Source organism: Heloderma suspectum, chromosome 2, assembly GCF_057233095.1.
Source record: "Heloderma suspectum isolate Gila_16-S chromosome 2, 16-S_ref, whole genome shotgun sequence".
Taxonomy (NCBI): domain Eukaryota; kingdom Metazoa; phylum Chordata; class Lepidosauria; order Squamata; family Helodermatidae; genus Heloderma; species Heloderma suspectum.
Window position 1 is genome coordinate 390686905 of NC_139459.1, and position 16675 is coordinate 390703579.

General features: G+C 47.9%; 1 protein-coding gene across 2 annotated transcripts; it reads right to left on the reverse strand.

The window, feature by feature from the left end:
* Positions 1 to 1873: 1873 nt before the first annotated feature.
* On the reverse strand, positions 1874 to 12823 carry LOC146356439 (vomeronasal type-2 receptor 26-like). Of its 2 annotated transcripts, XM_084832632.1 has the most exons (4): positions 12666 to 12823; positions 7449 to 7676; positions 5155 to 5281; positions 1874 to 3795 (listed from the first exon to the last, which is right to left on the reverse strand). In XM_084832632.1, the coding sequence occupies exons 2-4, from the start codon at positions 7632 to 7634 to the stop codon at positions 2894 to 2896; spliced, it is 1215 nt and encodes a 404-aa protein (XP_084688758.1). In that variant the 5' UTR covers positions 7635 to 7676; positions 12666 to 12823; the 3' UTR covers positions 1874 to 2893. The 2 variants fall into 2 exon arrangements, 1 of the variants encoding a protein (XP_084688758.1); XR_014787460.1 differs by lacking the exons at positions 1874 to 3795; positions 7449 to 7676 and having other exon boundaries at positions 4681 to 5281; positions 12666 to 12799.
* Positions 12824 to 16675: the final 3852 nt, after the last annotated feature.

Sequence of the window (16675 nt, forward strand, 5' to 3'; positions counted from 1 at the left end):
AACCTGAACTCATTTGGTCCTATTGCAGATGTCTCCAACATCCCTAACTACAGGTCTCTCTCTTGCGGCCTATTAAAAAAAAGTTTTTAAAAGAACAGCTGGGAAGGGGCAGGGATGGGAGAACACGATCATACAATAAAGTTGTCAGATTTCAGATCTGACCAGGGTGACACATGTTTGGGCTACAGAACCAATCTCCAAGTGGTTGTATCTCTTGTATGGATGGGCAAATGAGTGATATTCGAGAGTGCTTGGACCTCACGATCTGGTGGCGGGGATGGAGGAGGGAATGGTGGTGGCGGAAGTGGGGGAGGCAACAGCGGCAGTGGCCTTGGTAACGAGCTGGGGGATTTTGTGGGGGCCTCGGGGGGGGGACCGGGATTTGGCCATCCGAATCCCACTTCAGATTCAGGGCCAAGTCAGGTCAAGGCCTCCCCGAGTCAGCCTGAGTCGAATCGGGCCCACCTCTGAAGCCACGAAGCTGCTTCCGAGTAGGATCGGGGGGTCCCTGCACAGCCCTGCTTTTATACACATCATCAGAGAAGGCTATCTCACATTGTTTACCTACAAGCACCCTCTAAAGCCGGGGGTGAGTGGAAGGATGTGAAGGCCTTGGATATGGTTCCTTGCTTCCTTGTTGCAGAGGCAGAAGAGGAAGAAGGAAGAGGAAGGGGAGGGGCAGGAAAAGGAAAAGGAACTGCTCAAGATGCAGGACAGCAAGGGGGTGAACAAGACAAGTGGCTGTTGATTCAACACACGCTCTATCACCCCCCAGTGTCTGGAAGCATGTGGAGTTGTTGCTACTATCCAACACAAAGCATGTGGTATGGAAGTGTGGTCTGGCATGGGGGAGGGGAGATTCTAGGGCTGCCTTTGCTTACATTCACTTAAAGTGAACGAAAGCCCACCATGTCTCAAGACCATCTCTTCCACTTTCGAACAACTCTTAACCATTAGGAAGTCCTTCCTCCTGATGACAAGGAGGCACATGAATGAAACACTCCTAGAGCTGTGGTGTGTAATTTGAGGTCCCCAAAACTTGGTTTTGGGCTGCACACTACAGTTCCTTATTCCTCTCTCTCTCTCTCTCTCGGCAATGATTGGCAGGGAGGCATACGGTTCACAACATCTGGTACCAAAGGGAACCATTGGACAAGACACTCACTGGCAATTATTAATTGGGGCCAGGACAGTGTTTTGAGGCCAAAAGAAATGTTGGGCCACACACAAAGATTGGGTCTGTCATTGAGGACACTGTCTGGTTGTATCGGTGGATGACATGTGGTTGATTTCATGTGGCCCAAACCTTAGGATGGTGTGTATACTCCTCTTTCTGGATCTTTCAGTGTGTGTGTTCAGAGGGTATAAGAATTAATATGTCACATATTGAGTGTTACACAAAGCCAATAGTTTGGACTGGAGAGAATTGCTCTGGCTCTCAAAGGGAGTATTCGCCCGGTCATGGAGATATAACACATAGAATAGCCTAAGCTTTATTAGGGCACAGGGGTTCTTGGGGCTGAGCATTCAGCTACATTTCAAACTTTCTGGGAATGAGGAAGTGGGAAGCTAGTCCCCAACTTCAGCCTTGTCCTTGACACAGCCCTCCACTGCATTCCCTTTTCTGACACAGATGGAGTCCAGCCATTGCTTCAGATCCAAAGGGGATGATAGAAAATCTCACTTGGGCAGAGTTCTCTCCACGTCCAGCCTTCCCACCAATCTTTCAGCCTAGGATCTCAGTGGAACAGGTGTCAGTTAACTCTGTGTTGCTCCAAGGGCAGGTGCATGGATGGAGGAAAACCCATTTGTGCAAATTCACTGATGCCACTCCATATGCTGGTTGGGAGTCAACAAATGGACAATTGACCTTGGCCAGTTATTTACTAATATACAAGCAATATCATAAGAGACAAGGCCAAGATACTCCTTTAGGATGAATGTCTACACAAAACAGACTGGATGAGTAATGTGCATTATGAATCTTTCTTCTACTGAATCATAATGCCAAGACAACTTGTACCAAAAATGTGTATCGACACAGTCAGAGAGCTTTGAGTATAGGCTGGTGGCTCCAGTTTTGGTGACTCTGTGAATCCATGCTGGTTCAGCACATTGGATTCCTCCTTTAGAGTTCTGGTTGGTTCTGTCTGAAACCCAGATTGGCTTCACAGCTCCACTGAAATCAGAGCTGCCAGCCTCCACTGGCAGCTGCCCAAAATCTCAGGCTGAGAATTTCAGGATTAAAGTTTAAACAGTCCTCTACCACAAACTGAGTATAACACTATCCCATATCAAACAACATTCTGTTTGGGAGACTGTCCACTCGGAGATAAACAATTCCCTCCGATCAAAAACATCATTTCTGTGCAGTAGATGTGTGATGACCACAGATGACAAAGACAATGACAAGAAAGGAAATGGAAGCACTATATTAAACTCCAGCATTCTCTTAGAATGTCGTAAGGACAAAAAGTGCATGAAAACTTCGTAGCAAGCAAAGCAAATACAATACACAAATCCCATTAACCAACAAAGAAAATGCCATTTAAAGTCTTGCATTCAGGGCTTTCCATTTGCACTCAAGCTGCAAAATGCTGGTACACTGCAGCTGCTAAGGGCCACACCTTCAACAGATGCATTATTTAGACAATGTGGGTATGGTATAGTTCCAGCTCCACCACTACCTTAGATGTGGAGGGTTGTCAGTGGCAGAGTGAGAGACCCAAATCCCAGATTTTCCTACTTGCAGTGACAGAAACATGGAGACAATGCAACTGAAGCTATAAGTGCATTAAAAGTCTCTGTTAACTATGACCTCACCAATACTAGTATCTCCTCCAAACCTTTGCCAAATATTCTTCCACAGACTCACTTCTGTGGAGCAGATGCCCTAGTTTGTTTTGAACATGATATGCTCCTTTGTATTCAGATCAGGCCTCAGTACAATGATGTAGCACTTGGGAAGAAAGATACAGCCCAACAACCCAGCACTGGAGGCCAAGATCGAGAAGACCTGCACGGCTACCATGTATTTCCCCTTGGTGCTCAGGTAGGAGGGCACAAAGGACAGCCAAACACTGCAGAAGACCAGCATGCTGAAAGTGATCAGTTTGGCTTCATTGAAGGCCCCAGGCAGCTTCCTGGCGAGGAAAGCCACCGTGAAGCAGATGGCAGCCAAGAAGCCCATGTAGCCAAGGGCAGAATAAAAGAAGGCGACAGATCCTTCGTTGCATTGCAGGATGATCCATCCAGCCTGCGAGTGCATGTCAGAGTCAGGGAATGGGGCAGAGCTCCCCAGCCAGATGGTGCAGATGGCAACTTGGACACTAGAACAAGAACTTACAATGGAGGTTGCAAAACTCTTCCCCAGCCATCTCTTCACTTGATTCCCTGGTTTTGTGGCCAGGAAAGCCAACACCACAGTGATGGTTTTGGCCAACACTGAAGAAACGGCAACTGAGAAGATGATGCTGAAGGCCGTTTGTCGGAGAAGGCAAGTCACTTTCCTTGGCCGCCCCATGAACAGGAAGGAGGACAAGAAGGAAAGCATGATGAAGAGGAGGAGAATGTAGGAGAGGTCTCGATTGTTGGCCTTGATTATTGGAGTTTCTTGGTATATAATGAAAATTCCTAATACGAAGCCTGTGGAGAGGGACAAGAATAGAGCAAAGGAAATCAGGACAATCCCCAAAGGTTCTTCATAGGAGAGGAAGGTCACATCCTTGGGGACACATTGATCTCGGTTCTTATTTGGATGCTGATCTTCTGGACACTTGGTGCAATGGTCTGCATCTGAGAAGAAGGAGAGTGACTTCAGCAGGATTCACAGCAACTCTAGTTGGATGAATTTGAAATCTGTGGCCTCATCACCAAAGGAAGACCTTAGTAGCAGGGCCAGGAAACCTGGATCTCTGGGACATTACAGAGCCTTTGTCAGTCAGAGAAGAACAGAGAAGAGTGAGCTAGATGGACTGATGGGTTGATAGGGAATAAAGACAACTTCCTACCTTGTTTAAATATGGAGAAGTGAGTGTGTTGATACCAACGTTGTTCAGGGTAAGGGGTTTTCTGTGTGGTTAACCTGTTTTTATCTTCATAATATTCTTGTATGCCATGTTAAGGCACGTGGTAGAGGATCGGCTTGTTATGTATGTATTTACTCAAATTATGTTGCTCCTTTCCACACCAAGGTGGTGCTCGTGGGACTCCTAGTTAAGTTTCAAATCCTGAGAAGGAAAATTTCATAAAGCCTTCCATTTTTTTTTATTACAGTTTTACTAAAGGGGTTTGAGGGAACAGAAGACTGAATCAACATTGGGCAGGGGAGTGCTCTGATCACCAGAAAGCAGGGGACGTACCATTTTCACATCCTTTTTCTGCCAGGGACCCCCGGCTTGCCTGCCATGGAATGGCAGCAGAGTACAGATGATTCCTTGTGTGTAATGGAGAAAGGCCCACAATGTCTGTACGTACTGCCCTGATTCAGTCATGGAAAAAGCAGAGCAGTTTGGGGGGGGATGATTTATACAAGGAAAAGTGTAAACTAAGCATCCCCCCTGCCTTGCGCCCCAGAGATTGACTCCCATTCTCATTTTTTTTTCACTCACTTATGGGATGAATGGTGGGGATTAAAAATGCTGAAGGGGACAGAGTTCAAAAAAGTCTTTGCCATTTGTTCCAAAGATGTATGAATATTTAATGTAAAAATTAAATGCTTTTGAGCCTGCACGTCCGAACAATTATTGTAGAAGAAGAGCCACTAATAACACATAAAATAAGCATTCTGTGAAATCGATCAAGGCATCATTAAAATCATGCTGTGTACTGGAATGGCCGGGTGAATAAACCACAGCACTGTGAGGTATTTTAGCCGGAGCAGTAGTGAATGGCCGATGACCACAAGCCCCATCTCTGAGCAGGGATTTGAACTCAGGTCTCTCCAGTCCACGTCCAACCCTCCCGTTGCTTCATCAGTCTGTCTAATTCCAAGGAATTGCCATGATATTTTCAACTAGGAGCAACAGTCATTTAAGAAGCCTTCTTCTCTTACCTACTCATGGAATGTTTTGCTCAAGGGGTTTAAAAGAGAAGAAGATGGACTCAAAATAGGGTTGTGGAGACGATTGGGTGTATTCCTCTGATGTCACCCACCTTCCAGAATGGAGATTGTTCCATCTGCGCATGGAGCGCAAGCATAGCAGCATGGTGGCTCTCCTTCCTGGACCTCCTTGGCGTATCCAGGGAGACAGCTCTCAGTGCACCTGGAACGAGGCACGGTCTAGCAGCAAAGAGAAGGAGCATCAAGGAAACCGTGTTATGAATAGTTGTGCCTATGGGAATGAGTCATACAGTTTAGAGAGGACCCAACAGGCTCTCTAGTGCTAGTGACCCTAAGTGAAATAGAGAGGTGAACCCAGGTCCTTGTTTCAGAGAAGCATTATTTACGCATCACAACATGGCACGGAAATTTTTGGTCTGTTTGTTTGTTTCAAAATGTATATACCACCTTTACTATACATGTACTCAAGGCAATGTAAAAACTGAGGAGGAAAAGGTACGGCAATGAAATAAACTAAAAGACAATGGTAAAATAACAGAAATTACAAGCAGCAGCAATAAATGGACAAGCTTCAAAATTACAAGCCTCTTCCCCATTTTGATCTTCAGTGCAGGGCAGGAAAAAAAAGGAAGGATTGGAAGCCTCACCCAACAGCTGGGAAGGGAAAGGCTTCTAAGAAGAAGGGGTCCATGGTGGATTTAGCAACACTGAGTGTTGCTCAACACTAAAAAGCCCCTTGAAACAGAAAGGACTGCCTGGTTGGGTCTCATGGGAGACCAAAATCCCCAGGGATGATGCCACAACACAAAATGCCTTCCTGCCAATTGTCACCAGCCAAATCTCAGAGGGTTGAGCCACTTAGAGGAGGCCTCATCAGATGCCGTAAGAGAACATATCCAAGAATCATGTGGAAGGCATCATTTTGATTAGGGCTGCGCCTGTGCGCTGCTTCGGTCCGAATCCTGAATCCTGAGAGGATCGGGGTGCTTCGGACTGAAGAAGTGAATTTCTGGAACAGGTCAGGATCAAGCCAAAGCACTCCAGTGTGGGATGAGGCGGGTTGGGGCTGATTTGGGACTTCTGAATCGGCCTCCAAAGCGGGTTGGGTGGGCTGTGCACAGCCCTAATCTTTGCTACCCAAAGCCTAGATTGTGAAGGGCTTCAAGTGTATCAGCACTTTAATCTGCACCCTGAAGCTGACTGGGAGCCACAGAAGCACTTTTAAAACAGGTGAGGTGCTGTCTCTCTGCCCTGCCCCAGTTATTAGCTGTGGGCCCACCAGAACTCTCTCAGCTGTCCTCAAAGGAAGGCCCACCTGGCTGGCACCTCCAGGCCTCCTTTCTGACCTCTGTACTACTCAGGTTTAGAGGAACCTGAGACTTCCGGTGCCATTGCTCCCAATTTTGCTCCACCCGAATAGGATGATGGTGTTCTGGAAATGGTTGGGGGTGGGAGGCCAGGGACAAGCAATAAATCCAAGCCAGATTCTCTGCTATATAAATGGGATAGGCGAGAGAGGCATGAGAGAGGCAGGGAAGAGCAAGAATGGGCAGTCCAAAGGGTAGAGACAGATGAGGACCAAGGCAAGTTGTTTCCTGATGATTGGTGCTGACAGTCCTGGGTTATAAATGCATTGAGCTGGGATGGAAGTAGAGTAAAAGCTTTGTCCTCTGTGATGGATTCACCCTTGTTTGGCCAACTTCAGATCTGGGGGATATTTTGCTCTTTCAGATTATAGAGGTGATCCTTTGGCCCAGGGTCTTATCTGCCACTAAATATGGGACGCGAATGGCAGCTCCCTATGGGGGCCGCAATTCGCGTACGCGCTTTTTTTTTTTTAAAGTCACCTGTGATAGGCTACGTGACAATTCACGTAGCCTATCACGGCTGACTTTGCAGATCTAGCCGTGATAGGCTACGTGAATTGTCACATAGCCTATCAGGGGGCGTTGTTTTTTTTTATTATTTTCGTGTTCGCGGCCGGGCGAGGCGAGGCGAGGCGCCTCCTCCCCGGCCTGAATTTCGGCCGGGCGAGGCGGGAAGCCTCCCCCCCCGGCCTGAATTTCGGCCGGGCGAGGTGGGAAGCCTCCCCCCTCGGCCTGAACTTCGCGGGGGGAGCAGCGAAGCGCTCCCCCCCACCGCGAACGGCCTTCGAGGACAGGTAAGTGACTTTCGTCCACCCCTAGTTAGATGAACCCATATTATTGGAGGCAGCTTCCTACATTGATGTTTGCATTCACTATGAATTGGGAGTTGTGTTTAACTTAGCCATGCAGCCTAGCACGTGTTTTGATGCCTGGAAAAAAAATCACAAAAATTTGACAGATATTATTAGAGCTTAAGAGATGTCACAAGCCAATAATAGGACACAAATCCTTTCCCCTACCTCGTTAAAATGGCCAGGCCATGCAATGGCTTCCCAGTTAATGGTGAATTTCATGTCTGGAGATGCCTGTCTCTGCACACTCCCAATATTCACTCTAGCACGGGACTTATTGGGAAACATCACCCAATTCACAATATCAAAGTCAGCTGCCAGTTCCCCCATCTCATCCAGATACAGTCTGCCCATGGAAGCATTAGAAAACTGGATTTCTCTTAAGAATGTGTGAAGCTGGAATGACAGAGAAAACAGCCCAGATATAGAAGTCATGAAAATATAGTCATTATCTTAGGCCTCATCACTTTGAGCTGTAATGTTCCATGGTCAGTGCACATCCCATCTGGGCTCAGAGTGCCATTCTTTGGGTGTTCACAGTCACAACTAGGGATGTCAGAATAATCCTCAATTGATTCAGATGAGATTGGATTCAACAGTTGATGCGCTTTTTCCAAGCTGCACAGATTCCGGGGACTTGCAGACCTTCTTTTTTTTTTTTTTTTACTGGGGAGGGGCAAAATTCTGGTAAAAAAAAAAGGGTTCCATCAATGAACAGATGGCAGAACTAAGGACACCTGATAATCTGCAGAGATTTTTAAACCAAATCTGGACATTCCTACTGATAATTCAGATACCCGGCCTGTTCACACATCATGCTAAGCCATGATGGTTTGGGAATTTCTGCTAACCATGGCAGCTTAGCATGTCATGTGGGGGAGAAAACCACATTCCCCATTGTTAGCAAGCCACCCCCACTAACCACCCCTCTGTAAAAGTGTTAGGGGCCAGCGGTGGCTTACCATGTCATCTGGAGGCTCCCCAGTGGTTTCAACAGGCTCCAGAAGACTTGCAGGCCATGACCAAAGAGCCGCTGGGTAGAGCATCCTTCACTGTGGGCAACATTCTAGCCGCCATGGACTTTCTCTATGGCCGAGGGCCTAATTCAGATGCTTGAGCAGAAGCCAGGAGCGAGCGCCAGGAGACTTTTCGTAAGATGGAGGATGGGATACTCAGGAAATGCACCAGGAAGGTAGCCATATAACTACGGGGAGGGGATGGTCACCCAAATATAAATAGCATTGGTGAAAAAAGTCATACACCCTCTGGGATGCCACAGCTCAGGAGGTCAAAGCATGATCACCAAATGTTAATTTCTGAATCTACCCTTGCAGGTAGCAGAGGAACTGGAGTGCTGTGCCTCCACCACCAGGGTGGAAGGCCCAGAAGGGTACGAGGGTTGATGGTATCAAAAGCAGATGTGGGATCTAGTAGAATCAATGGCATGTCTTTCCCCAATGTTTCTTTGGATGATGGTCATCCTTCATGAGACCAAGACTGAATCAGTCACATAACGAGAGAGGAAATCCAAATGGAATGGGTCTAAAGCATCAGGAGCTGCAACTGGGCTGGCCCCACCCTCTTGAGACCATTGGCCAAAAAGGGGGTAATAGGACTGGCAGTAAGTAGTTATCCAAACCTAGGACTTTGAACAGACTGCCCCCCTTCACTTTGGATGCCATTTCGGACCTTCAAAATCCAAATCATTCTTACTTGATATTTTGTCTTGGACTTTCATTGGGAAATAGAAACGACCATCATGTGTTCAGTTTTCATGATAAACACATGAATTTGGGAACCTAGAATTCCCCCTTGGAGCGAATTCCACCCGCCAAATTTCAGACAGTTTGGCCAAGTAGTTTTTGTGCGAAGTTCAGGTGAAATTTGATTTTTTCAACAAAAAGTCTCAAAGCAAAGAGCTATAACTTCCCTGGTTGCACAGAGGTGCATGAAATTTGGGAAACTGTCAGCTGCCCTGGAGAGATTCCCCTCATTCCCACCTGCCAAATCTGACACTGGTTGGCTGAGTAGTTGTTTGTTTTTTGCTAGGGAGAGCATGTGCTGTTCTCAGAAACTCATACCAAACTCAGAAGGGCTAATAATCAGGGAAGTGAGGTGCTGAAGCGGTGGAGGTCACTATCCCTACTCTCTGCTGTACATTTCTTTGAAGTGCAATAGCCCTCCCTCCTTTCCCATTAAGCTTCACAATGGATGAGCCCAGGCTCTCTTTGGCTGAGTGTGGAATCCACAACCCTCGTACCCTAGAACAGCAGTTCTTGTGTTAATGTGCTTTTTTTTTTTTTTTTTTTTAGGACACACAAAAGGAATATTTTATGTTCAAGTAAAAAAAAAAATAGCCCTGCCAGTCCTCCAGGGAATCCGCCCTTGGGGGGAGGCGAACTGCCCCCCCCACCCCGGAATCCTCCCCAGCCAGCTCCACTCCATGGCAATCCCACGGAGCTGCTGGCCAGCTCTGGAGTGCCAGCCATATGGCCGCCATTACCGTATCGCTGGCTGAGGCTGACTGACTCCGGACACAAATGGCATCCACTACGCCATTTGCTGCCGTAAAGCTCTTAGATTAAGCTCAAGGCAGCTGCAAATGGCTTCATTTAGCTTAATCTAAGAGCTTTACAGCTGCAAATGGTGTAGTGGATGCCATTTGCATCTGGAGTCAGTCAGTCTCAGCCAGCAGCATGGTAATGGCGGCCGTATAGCTGGCGCTCCAGATCCAGTGGCAAGGAGGATCCAGCCAGGGAGGATTCCTCAGAAAGGCGTAGGTAAGTATCTGTTCTCCATAGACTCCGGAGGCTGGATTCAAAAGAGTCTGGCCTCACTGGGGTCCGTGGAGGAATTCTCTGCCATCCCTAGCCACACCACACCTTCCAAATTTCAGACAGTTTTTAATTTTAAAAAAATGATGTAAGTGAACATAAGGAATTGAGAGTGTAGCAAAGTGCACATCATTATCCAGTTGGTATTTATATATGCAGTTGGTGATCTGGTTGGGCGCTGGAAGCCTCTAAGGATGTATGAATCCCCTTACCTTGCGTCCATTGGAGGGTCCGCCGGGGGGGAGGCAATCTGTTCCTTCCCCTGGAATCCGAGCTGGCTGGCTCTGTCTCAGCTCCTATCTGTGCGGAACGGTGCTCTCCAGACACAAATGGCGTCAGCTACTCCATTTGCGTCCCCGTGTCTTCTCACGATAGGCTACACGTCTCTATTTACATAGATACTTAAGTAGCCTATCACGTGAAAAACCAGGGATGCAAACGGCATCCACTACACCGTTTGCGTCGCTGTTTTTCCTCGCAATAGGCTATGTAAGTTTCTACGTAAATAGAGACGTGTAGCTAAGGATGTACGAAAATTCCACCATGGATCTCGGGAAGGCCGAATGCCAGCACATTCGGCCCCCCAAAATCGGTGGCAGAACGGTCTGCCCCCCCGGGACGAGACTTACCTTGGGCGGATCTTCCTGGCGGCGGCGGCTCCGGCGGCGGCTCCGGCGGTGCTTCAGTGGTGGCGGCTGCAGCGGCCGGTCTTCCAACCGGCTGCCGCCGCCACCATTTCCAGGTTTTTTGTTTAAAAAAAGTGATAGGCTACGTAAAGATTTACGTAGCCTATCATGGCTAGGTTTATTAAAAAAACATGATAGGCTACGTAAATGTTTACGTAGTCTATCACGGCTGACTTTTTTTAAAAAACACACACACGTGTACGCAGATGGCGTCTACACTATTTGTGTTCCCCTTATTTTCGCCTTCTTAGTCTACGTAAATGTTTACGTAGACTAAGATGTGCCAAAATAAGACACACAAATGGCAACGGCCATGGCCGCCGCCATTTGCATACGCGCATTGCTGTTGTTTTTTTAAGTCAGCCGTGATAGGCTACATAAACATTTACGTAGCCTATTACGTAGCCTACGGCCGCCGCCATTTGCGTCCCTGCTAGCCAGCGGTCGGATGTCCGGCTGCTGGCAGAGCCGGCCAGCAGCTCCGCAGAATCCCTATAGAGCACAGCCAGATGGCCAGGATTCCGGGGGGGGGGGGAGGGATGGAACGCCTCCCCCCCAACTATAAACATAATCCGCAAAAGGTAAGTGTCTTTCGTACATCCCTATGTGTAGCCTATTGCGAGGAAAAACGGGGACGCAAACGGTGTAGCCGACGCCATTTGCACCTGATCACTTACTTCCAGGTTCTGCACAGATGGTGGGATGGAATCAGCCCGGGGGGGGATATTCTGTCTGGGGAGGCACAGGTAAGCGCGTTCATTCTGCCATGGACTTGGGGGGGGGGTGAATTAACTGGAATTCAGCCTCATTGGAGTCCGCAGTGGATTCCACGGACATCCCTAGAAGCCTCCTCATTGGAGTGAGATATGCAGAGCTTGCTGGAGTTCCAGTACCCCCAGCCTTCTGCTTGCCCCTGCTGCCTGCCAGCTGGGACATGGGGAGCTCTTCCCCAAGCAAGACCGATTGGTGCTGCCTCCATAAGTGCAGCAGCAGGCTGCTGGTGCTGGCGTGCCCTGAATGTTTCCCCTGCTCAGAGACACCTTGCTATAGTGGCAGACAGCAGTGCTGGGATCCACTCCCACCTCAAAGTGGTCCCACACAATGCTTCCCTGACCTATCTGTGGAGACACAGACTGCCTGCCTTGATTCTCGGGGGTCACCACATGAGCAGGGCAAACAATGGAAGAGGGGTCAGGTGCTGGAGTCTCTGCCTTCTGGTCATCCCCCCCACACACAACCTGGAGGATCTCCTCCTCTTGACCCTCCACCATGTGGAGGACATCAGACATCTCTGACGTAACATCCAGCAGTGGTCTCCCCACTTCTACTACAGAAGGAGACGCTGCTCCGTTGGCAAGAGTGGTACTGCTGCTGCCTGCACCAGCCTCCTCTGACAGTGACCTCCAGGCATTGCAACTGCCCTCCGCACTCGGCTGCCCTACTCCACTGGGATGCACCATCTGGACTGGGGTAGAGCCACCCTCCTACCAGAGCTGCTGATCCCAGCGGCACGTCGCCCATCTCTGCCCCTGTCAACGAGACCCTGAAGACGCATCATATTGGGCTCGCTTGCTTTGCAACAGAGTGTAATATTAAATTATTTAAATAATAGGTGTTAATGTCCGTAGTGCTTTGCCCAATGTTTTTTGAAATGTGGACTATGTAGTGGTTAGACACACACTGATTGCTTGTACACAACACAAGCACACATACAGAGAGAGAGAGAGAGAGGGAGGGAGGGAGCGGGGGAGAGAGAAGTAAAAGAAAAGCAGATGCTGGAATACCTACAAGCGGGGGGGGACTACAGAAAAGAAAGGGGTTGATGATGATGATGATGATGATAGGGATGTACGGAAGTCACTTACCTGTCCTCGAAGGTTTTTCACAGTGGGGGGGAGGCGCTTCGCTGCTCCCCCCGCGAAGTTCAGGCCGGGGGGGGAGGCTTCCCGCCTCGCCCCGGCAAAAAATCAGGCCGGGGAGGAGGCTTCCCGCCTCGCCCGGCCAGAAACTCCATTGTTTGTTTGTTTGTTTTTTTAAACGCCTCCGTGATAGGCTACGTGACGATTGATGTAGCCTATCACGGCTGACTTTGCAGATCTAGCCATGATAGGCTACGTTAATCGTCATGTAGCCTATCACGGGGGCATTTTTTTTCTTTTATTGGAATGGCGGGGGCGGCAGCCGGTCGAAAGACTGGCTGCCGCTCCCACCCCGCACGAACACCCGCCGAACTGCCGGCCAGACCCGCTGCCGGGAGGGACATTCAGCAAAGCTAAGTCCTGTCCTGGGGGGGGGGTGCAGGGGCGGGGGGGTGCGGAGAATTTCTCCCCGAAACTTGTTCGGGGGGCCCAACACGTTGGCGCTCGGCCCCCCAAAGTTTCGGGGAGAAATTCTCCGCCATCCCTAGCCCCTATATACTACAGGCTGCACCCACCTGGTCATACCCCCTCCCCAAACTAGCTTCTATTAGGAGGACATGTAGTTGGGCACATTGCTGCGAATGACTTCTGCACTTCATCAGACCACAATAACTGAAATGGCTCCCACTGAATCTTCTACAACAAAAGCATTAGATTCACTGCAAAGTCAAGAGATGATATCCTTAAAGTTCTTCACAAAACAACAACAACTGGTTCACTATCGGTCTGGGTCTCCATTTGTAAGGGATTTTTGGAGGAGGGCAGCTACTTGGGGATGTAATGGTGGCAGAGAAACAGGATGTATTGCCTGACTGCACTGCCATGCAGGAGGAACAATTGTCTGCCCAAACACATCTTTGGTTATCTTCATCATGAGTCTTTATGGGGATGTTCCAGAAGGGAAGGGGAATACCTGCCATGGTTGCAGCATGTGACGTTCCTGCCTTTCTCCTTCACCCATCATGAACATCTGCTTGGATCGGGATGAATATGCAGCATGCAAGGCATGGGCCACAGCTTGGATACTGCTGTAAGTAACATAGCTGTCCTGAGACAGGACACTGTCAATCTCCTCCTGGGGCAGCGTCGCCTGTTTCTCTTTCTCTCTGCAACGTGTCCAAACTTTCATGGACAAAACATGCATTGAACTGGAACAGTTAAAGGTTTCGTCCCAAAACAGTGTCAGAGCAGAGGAGCCTGGTTCATAGGAGTCATATTTTGTCATTATTTTAGTCTTAATTATAAAGGACAAAGAACCATGGAGGAAATGGAAGTAATTAGGTTCATAAGACAAGTTCATGTTGATGTCCTGAAAAGCTGGTGTGATCCAGACTTTTGCCCCAGATTCTCTCTTTTCCAGTGTTCTTTGTATTAACATTAATGGAAGACAGCCATAGTAGGAGTCCACATAGTAAACCATTACCTTCACTTCTTTCCCCAAGATGGATAGGTCGATCTGGGATATTTGTTGTAAGATATTTCGTGGTAACCTTTTTGAGAAGGCAACACAAATCCCACTGCCAATCATCAGGGGTGTCAAGGCACCCAGGAACCTCTCCCCATTCTCAGTGTCTGGAGCAAAGAGACCAACCCACGTCCATCGGAAAAACAGGAGTAGCTGGACGATCCCCAGGTACTGGGTTTCTTCCTTTGGGGCCATGCGGTAGACAAAAGGAAACTGACTTTTGTCATTAGAAACAGGAGTAGCAATGCCATAACTGATCTAGGGAGCAAAGTAAAGTCAGAGACTGTAGTTTAGTCTCAGTTTGTTTTCTGCATGAAGGTCAAATATTTACTAGCCTGGAAGTATTAGTATCTAATGCAATGCCTGTCACTATGAGTGGTATACCTGGAGGGGGAGTGCAAAAATATCTCAGTCCTCATTTGTGGTGCAGCCCAAGAGGAACACTGGGGTCCTTTTCATGCATTCAAAATGCTGTAGAGTGATACACTTCAGGAACCAATCGATGGAGGTGAGACCTGCTCGCTGCCTTGCGTGAGCCAACTGAAAAGGATAGATTTAGCCCCGCCCCAACTATGTTCTAGATGCTGTTTGGGGAGCACACAGGATCCTTATTCAAGAATTAAAGCCATGAGGGGGCAACATGAGTACAAAAGCAACCCACTCTGGGTTTTGACCTGGTAACAGGACCGAATCAGCCTTAGCTGCCTGCATTGCCTGTGCAGTAGGCCTCCTAATTTAGAGGTGCCAAGATTGTAATAAGCCAGGTCCAAGTTTGCTTACAAGGAGACTTTACTGAGTACTTACAGCGCACAGGCGTACCCAATGTTTGGATCAGACAGCTTCTCTGAACCCAGAGCCATGGGGTAAGATGGGTTTTATACCATACATGTCAGCAGTGGGGCAGCAGGACAGCAGCAAGCATTAATTAGCATTCATCTGCAACTTTCCCAGCATAGACTAACCATGCTTGGTCAGAATGAAAACAATCAGAACTTTCCCAGCACAGATGCCTGTAGCTTTAAGACAAACAAGCTTCACTTCCCAGGCACATCCTAGACCCTGATAAGACCAGCGCTCATTAGCGTGGGATGTGCTGAGGCGGTGATATCGACCTTTGACTCATCTTACCAGCCAAGAGGCCCACCTTGCAAGAGAATTGCACTAAAAACGAACCAAAGCAGAGAGCACTATAGATCTCCAAGCCGCTCTGAAACTCCTGGTAACGTGGGGTTACAGGCCTGAGGCCAATACACTCCACTTTCTATGGAACCCCTTTCTCTGGAACTCCCTGCCTTTGGAGGTCAGGCAGGCGCCAACACTCTGCTGTTCCCTGAAAACATCTTTATTTCAGCAAGCCTTCCTTGGCTGAACAGCCACAGTTGTATCAGGATTCTGTTTGTTTCTCTTTTTATTTTTTATTTTTTTTTAACATGGAGTTTTATTCTTTCACCTTATCTTGTATCTTTTATGGTTGTGGATGTGTCTGGTGGTGAAAAGAAAATCCAATGCTGTAAAGAACAATGTTGTTTGGGAACCTGGAATGTAAGATCAATGAATCAAGGTAAGGTGGAGGTGGTCAAACATGAGATGGCAAGACTGAACATCGACATCTTGGGAATCAGCGAACTAAAATGGACAAGCCTGGGCAAATTTAATTCAGGTGACCATTATATCTACTACTGTGGGCAAGAATCTCTTAGAAGAAATGGAGTAGCACTCATAGTCAACAAAATGGTGGGAGAAGCAGTACTGGGGTACAATCTCAAAAATGACAGAATGATCTCAGTACGAATCCAAGGCAAACCATTCAACAGCACAGTAATTCAAGTCTACGCCCCAACCACTGAGGCTGAAGAAGCTGAGGTTGATCAGTTCTATGAAGACCTACAACACCTTCTAGAACTAACACCAAAAAAAGATGTCCTCTTCATCATAGGGGATTGGAATGCTAAAGTAGGAAGTCAAGAAATCACTGGGATAACAGGCAAGCATGGCCTTGGTGAACAAAATGAAGCAGGACAAAGGCTAATAGAGTTTTGTCAAGAGAACACGCTGATCCTAGCAAACACTCTTTTCCAACAGCACAAGAGGAAACTCTACACATGGACATCACCAGATGGTCAATATCAAAATCAGATTGATTATGTCTGATGAGGCTGTCTGATGAGGCTTTAGTAGCTGAGGAAAGAAGGGAAGCAAAAAGCAAGGGGAAAAGGGGAAGATATACCCAACTGAATGCAGAGTTCTAGAGAATCGCAAGGAGAGACAAGAAGGCCTTCTTAAATGAACAATGCAAAGAAATCGAGGAAAAGAATAGAATGGGAAAGACTAGAGATCTTTTCAGGAAAATCAGAGATATTAAGGGAACATTTTGTGCAAAGACGGGCATGATAAAGGACAAAGAAGGCAGGGACCTAACAGAAGCAGATGAGATTAAGAAGAAGTGGAAACAGTACACAGAAGAACTATGCAGGAAAGATCTGAATGTCCC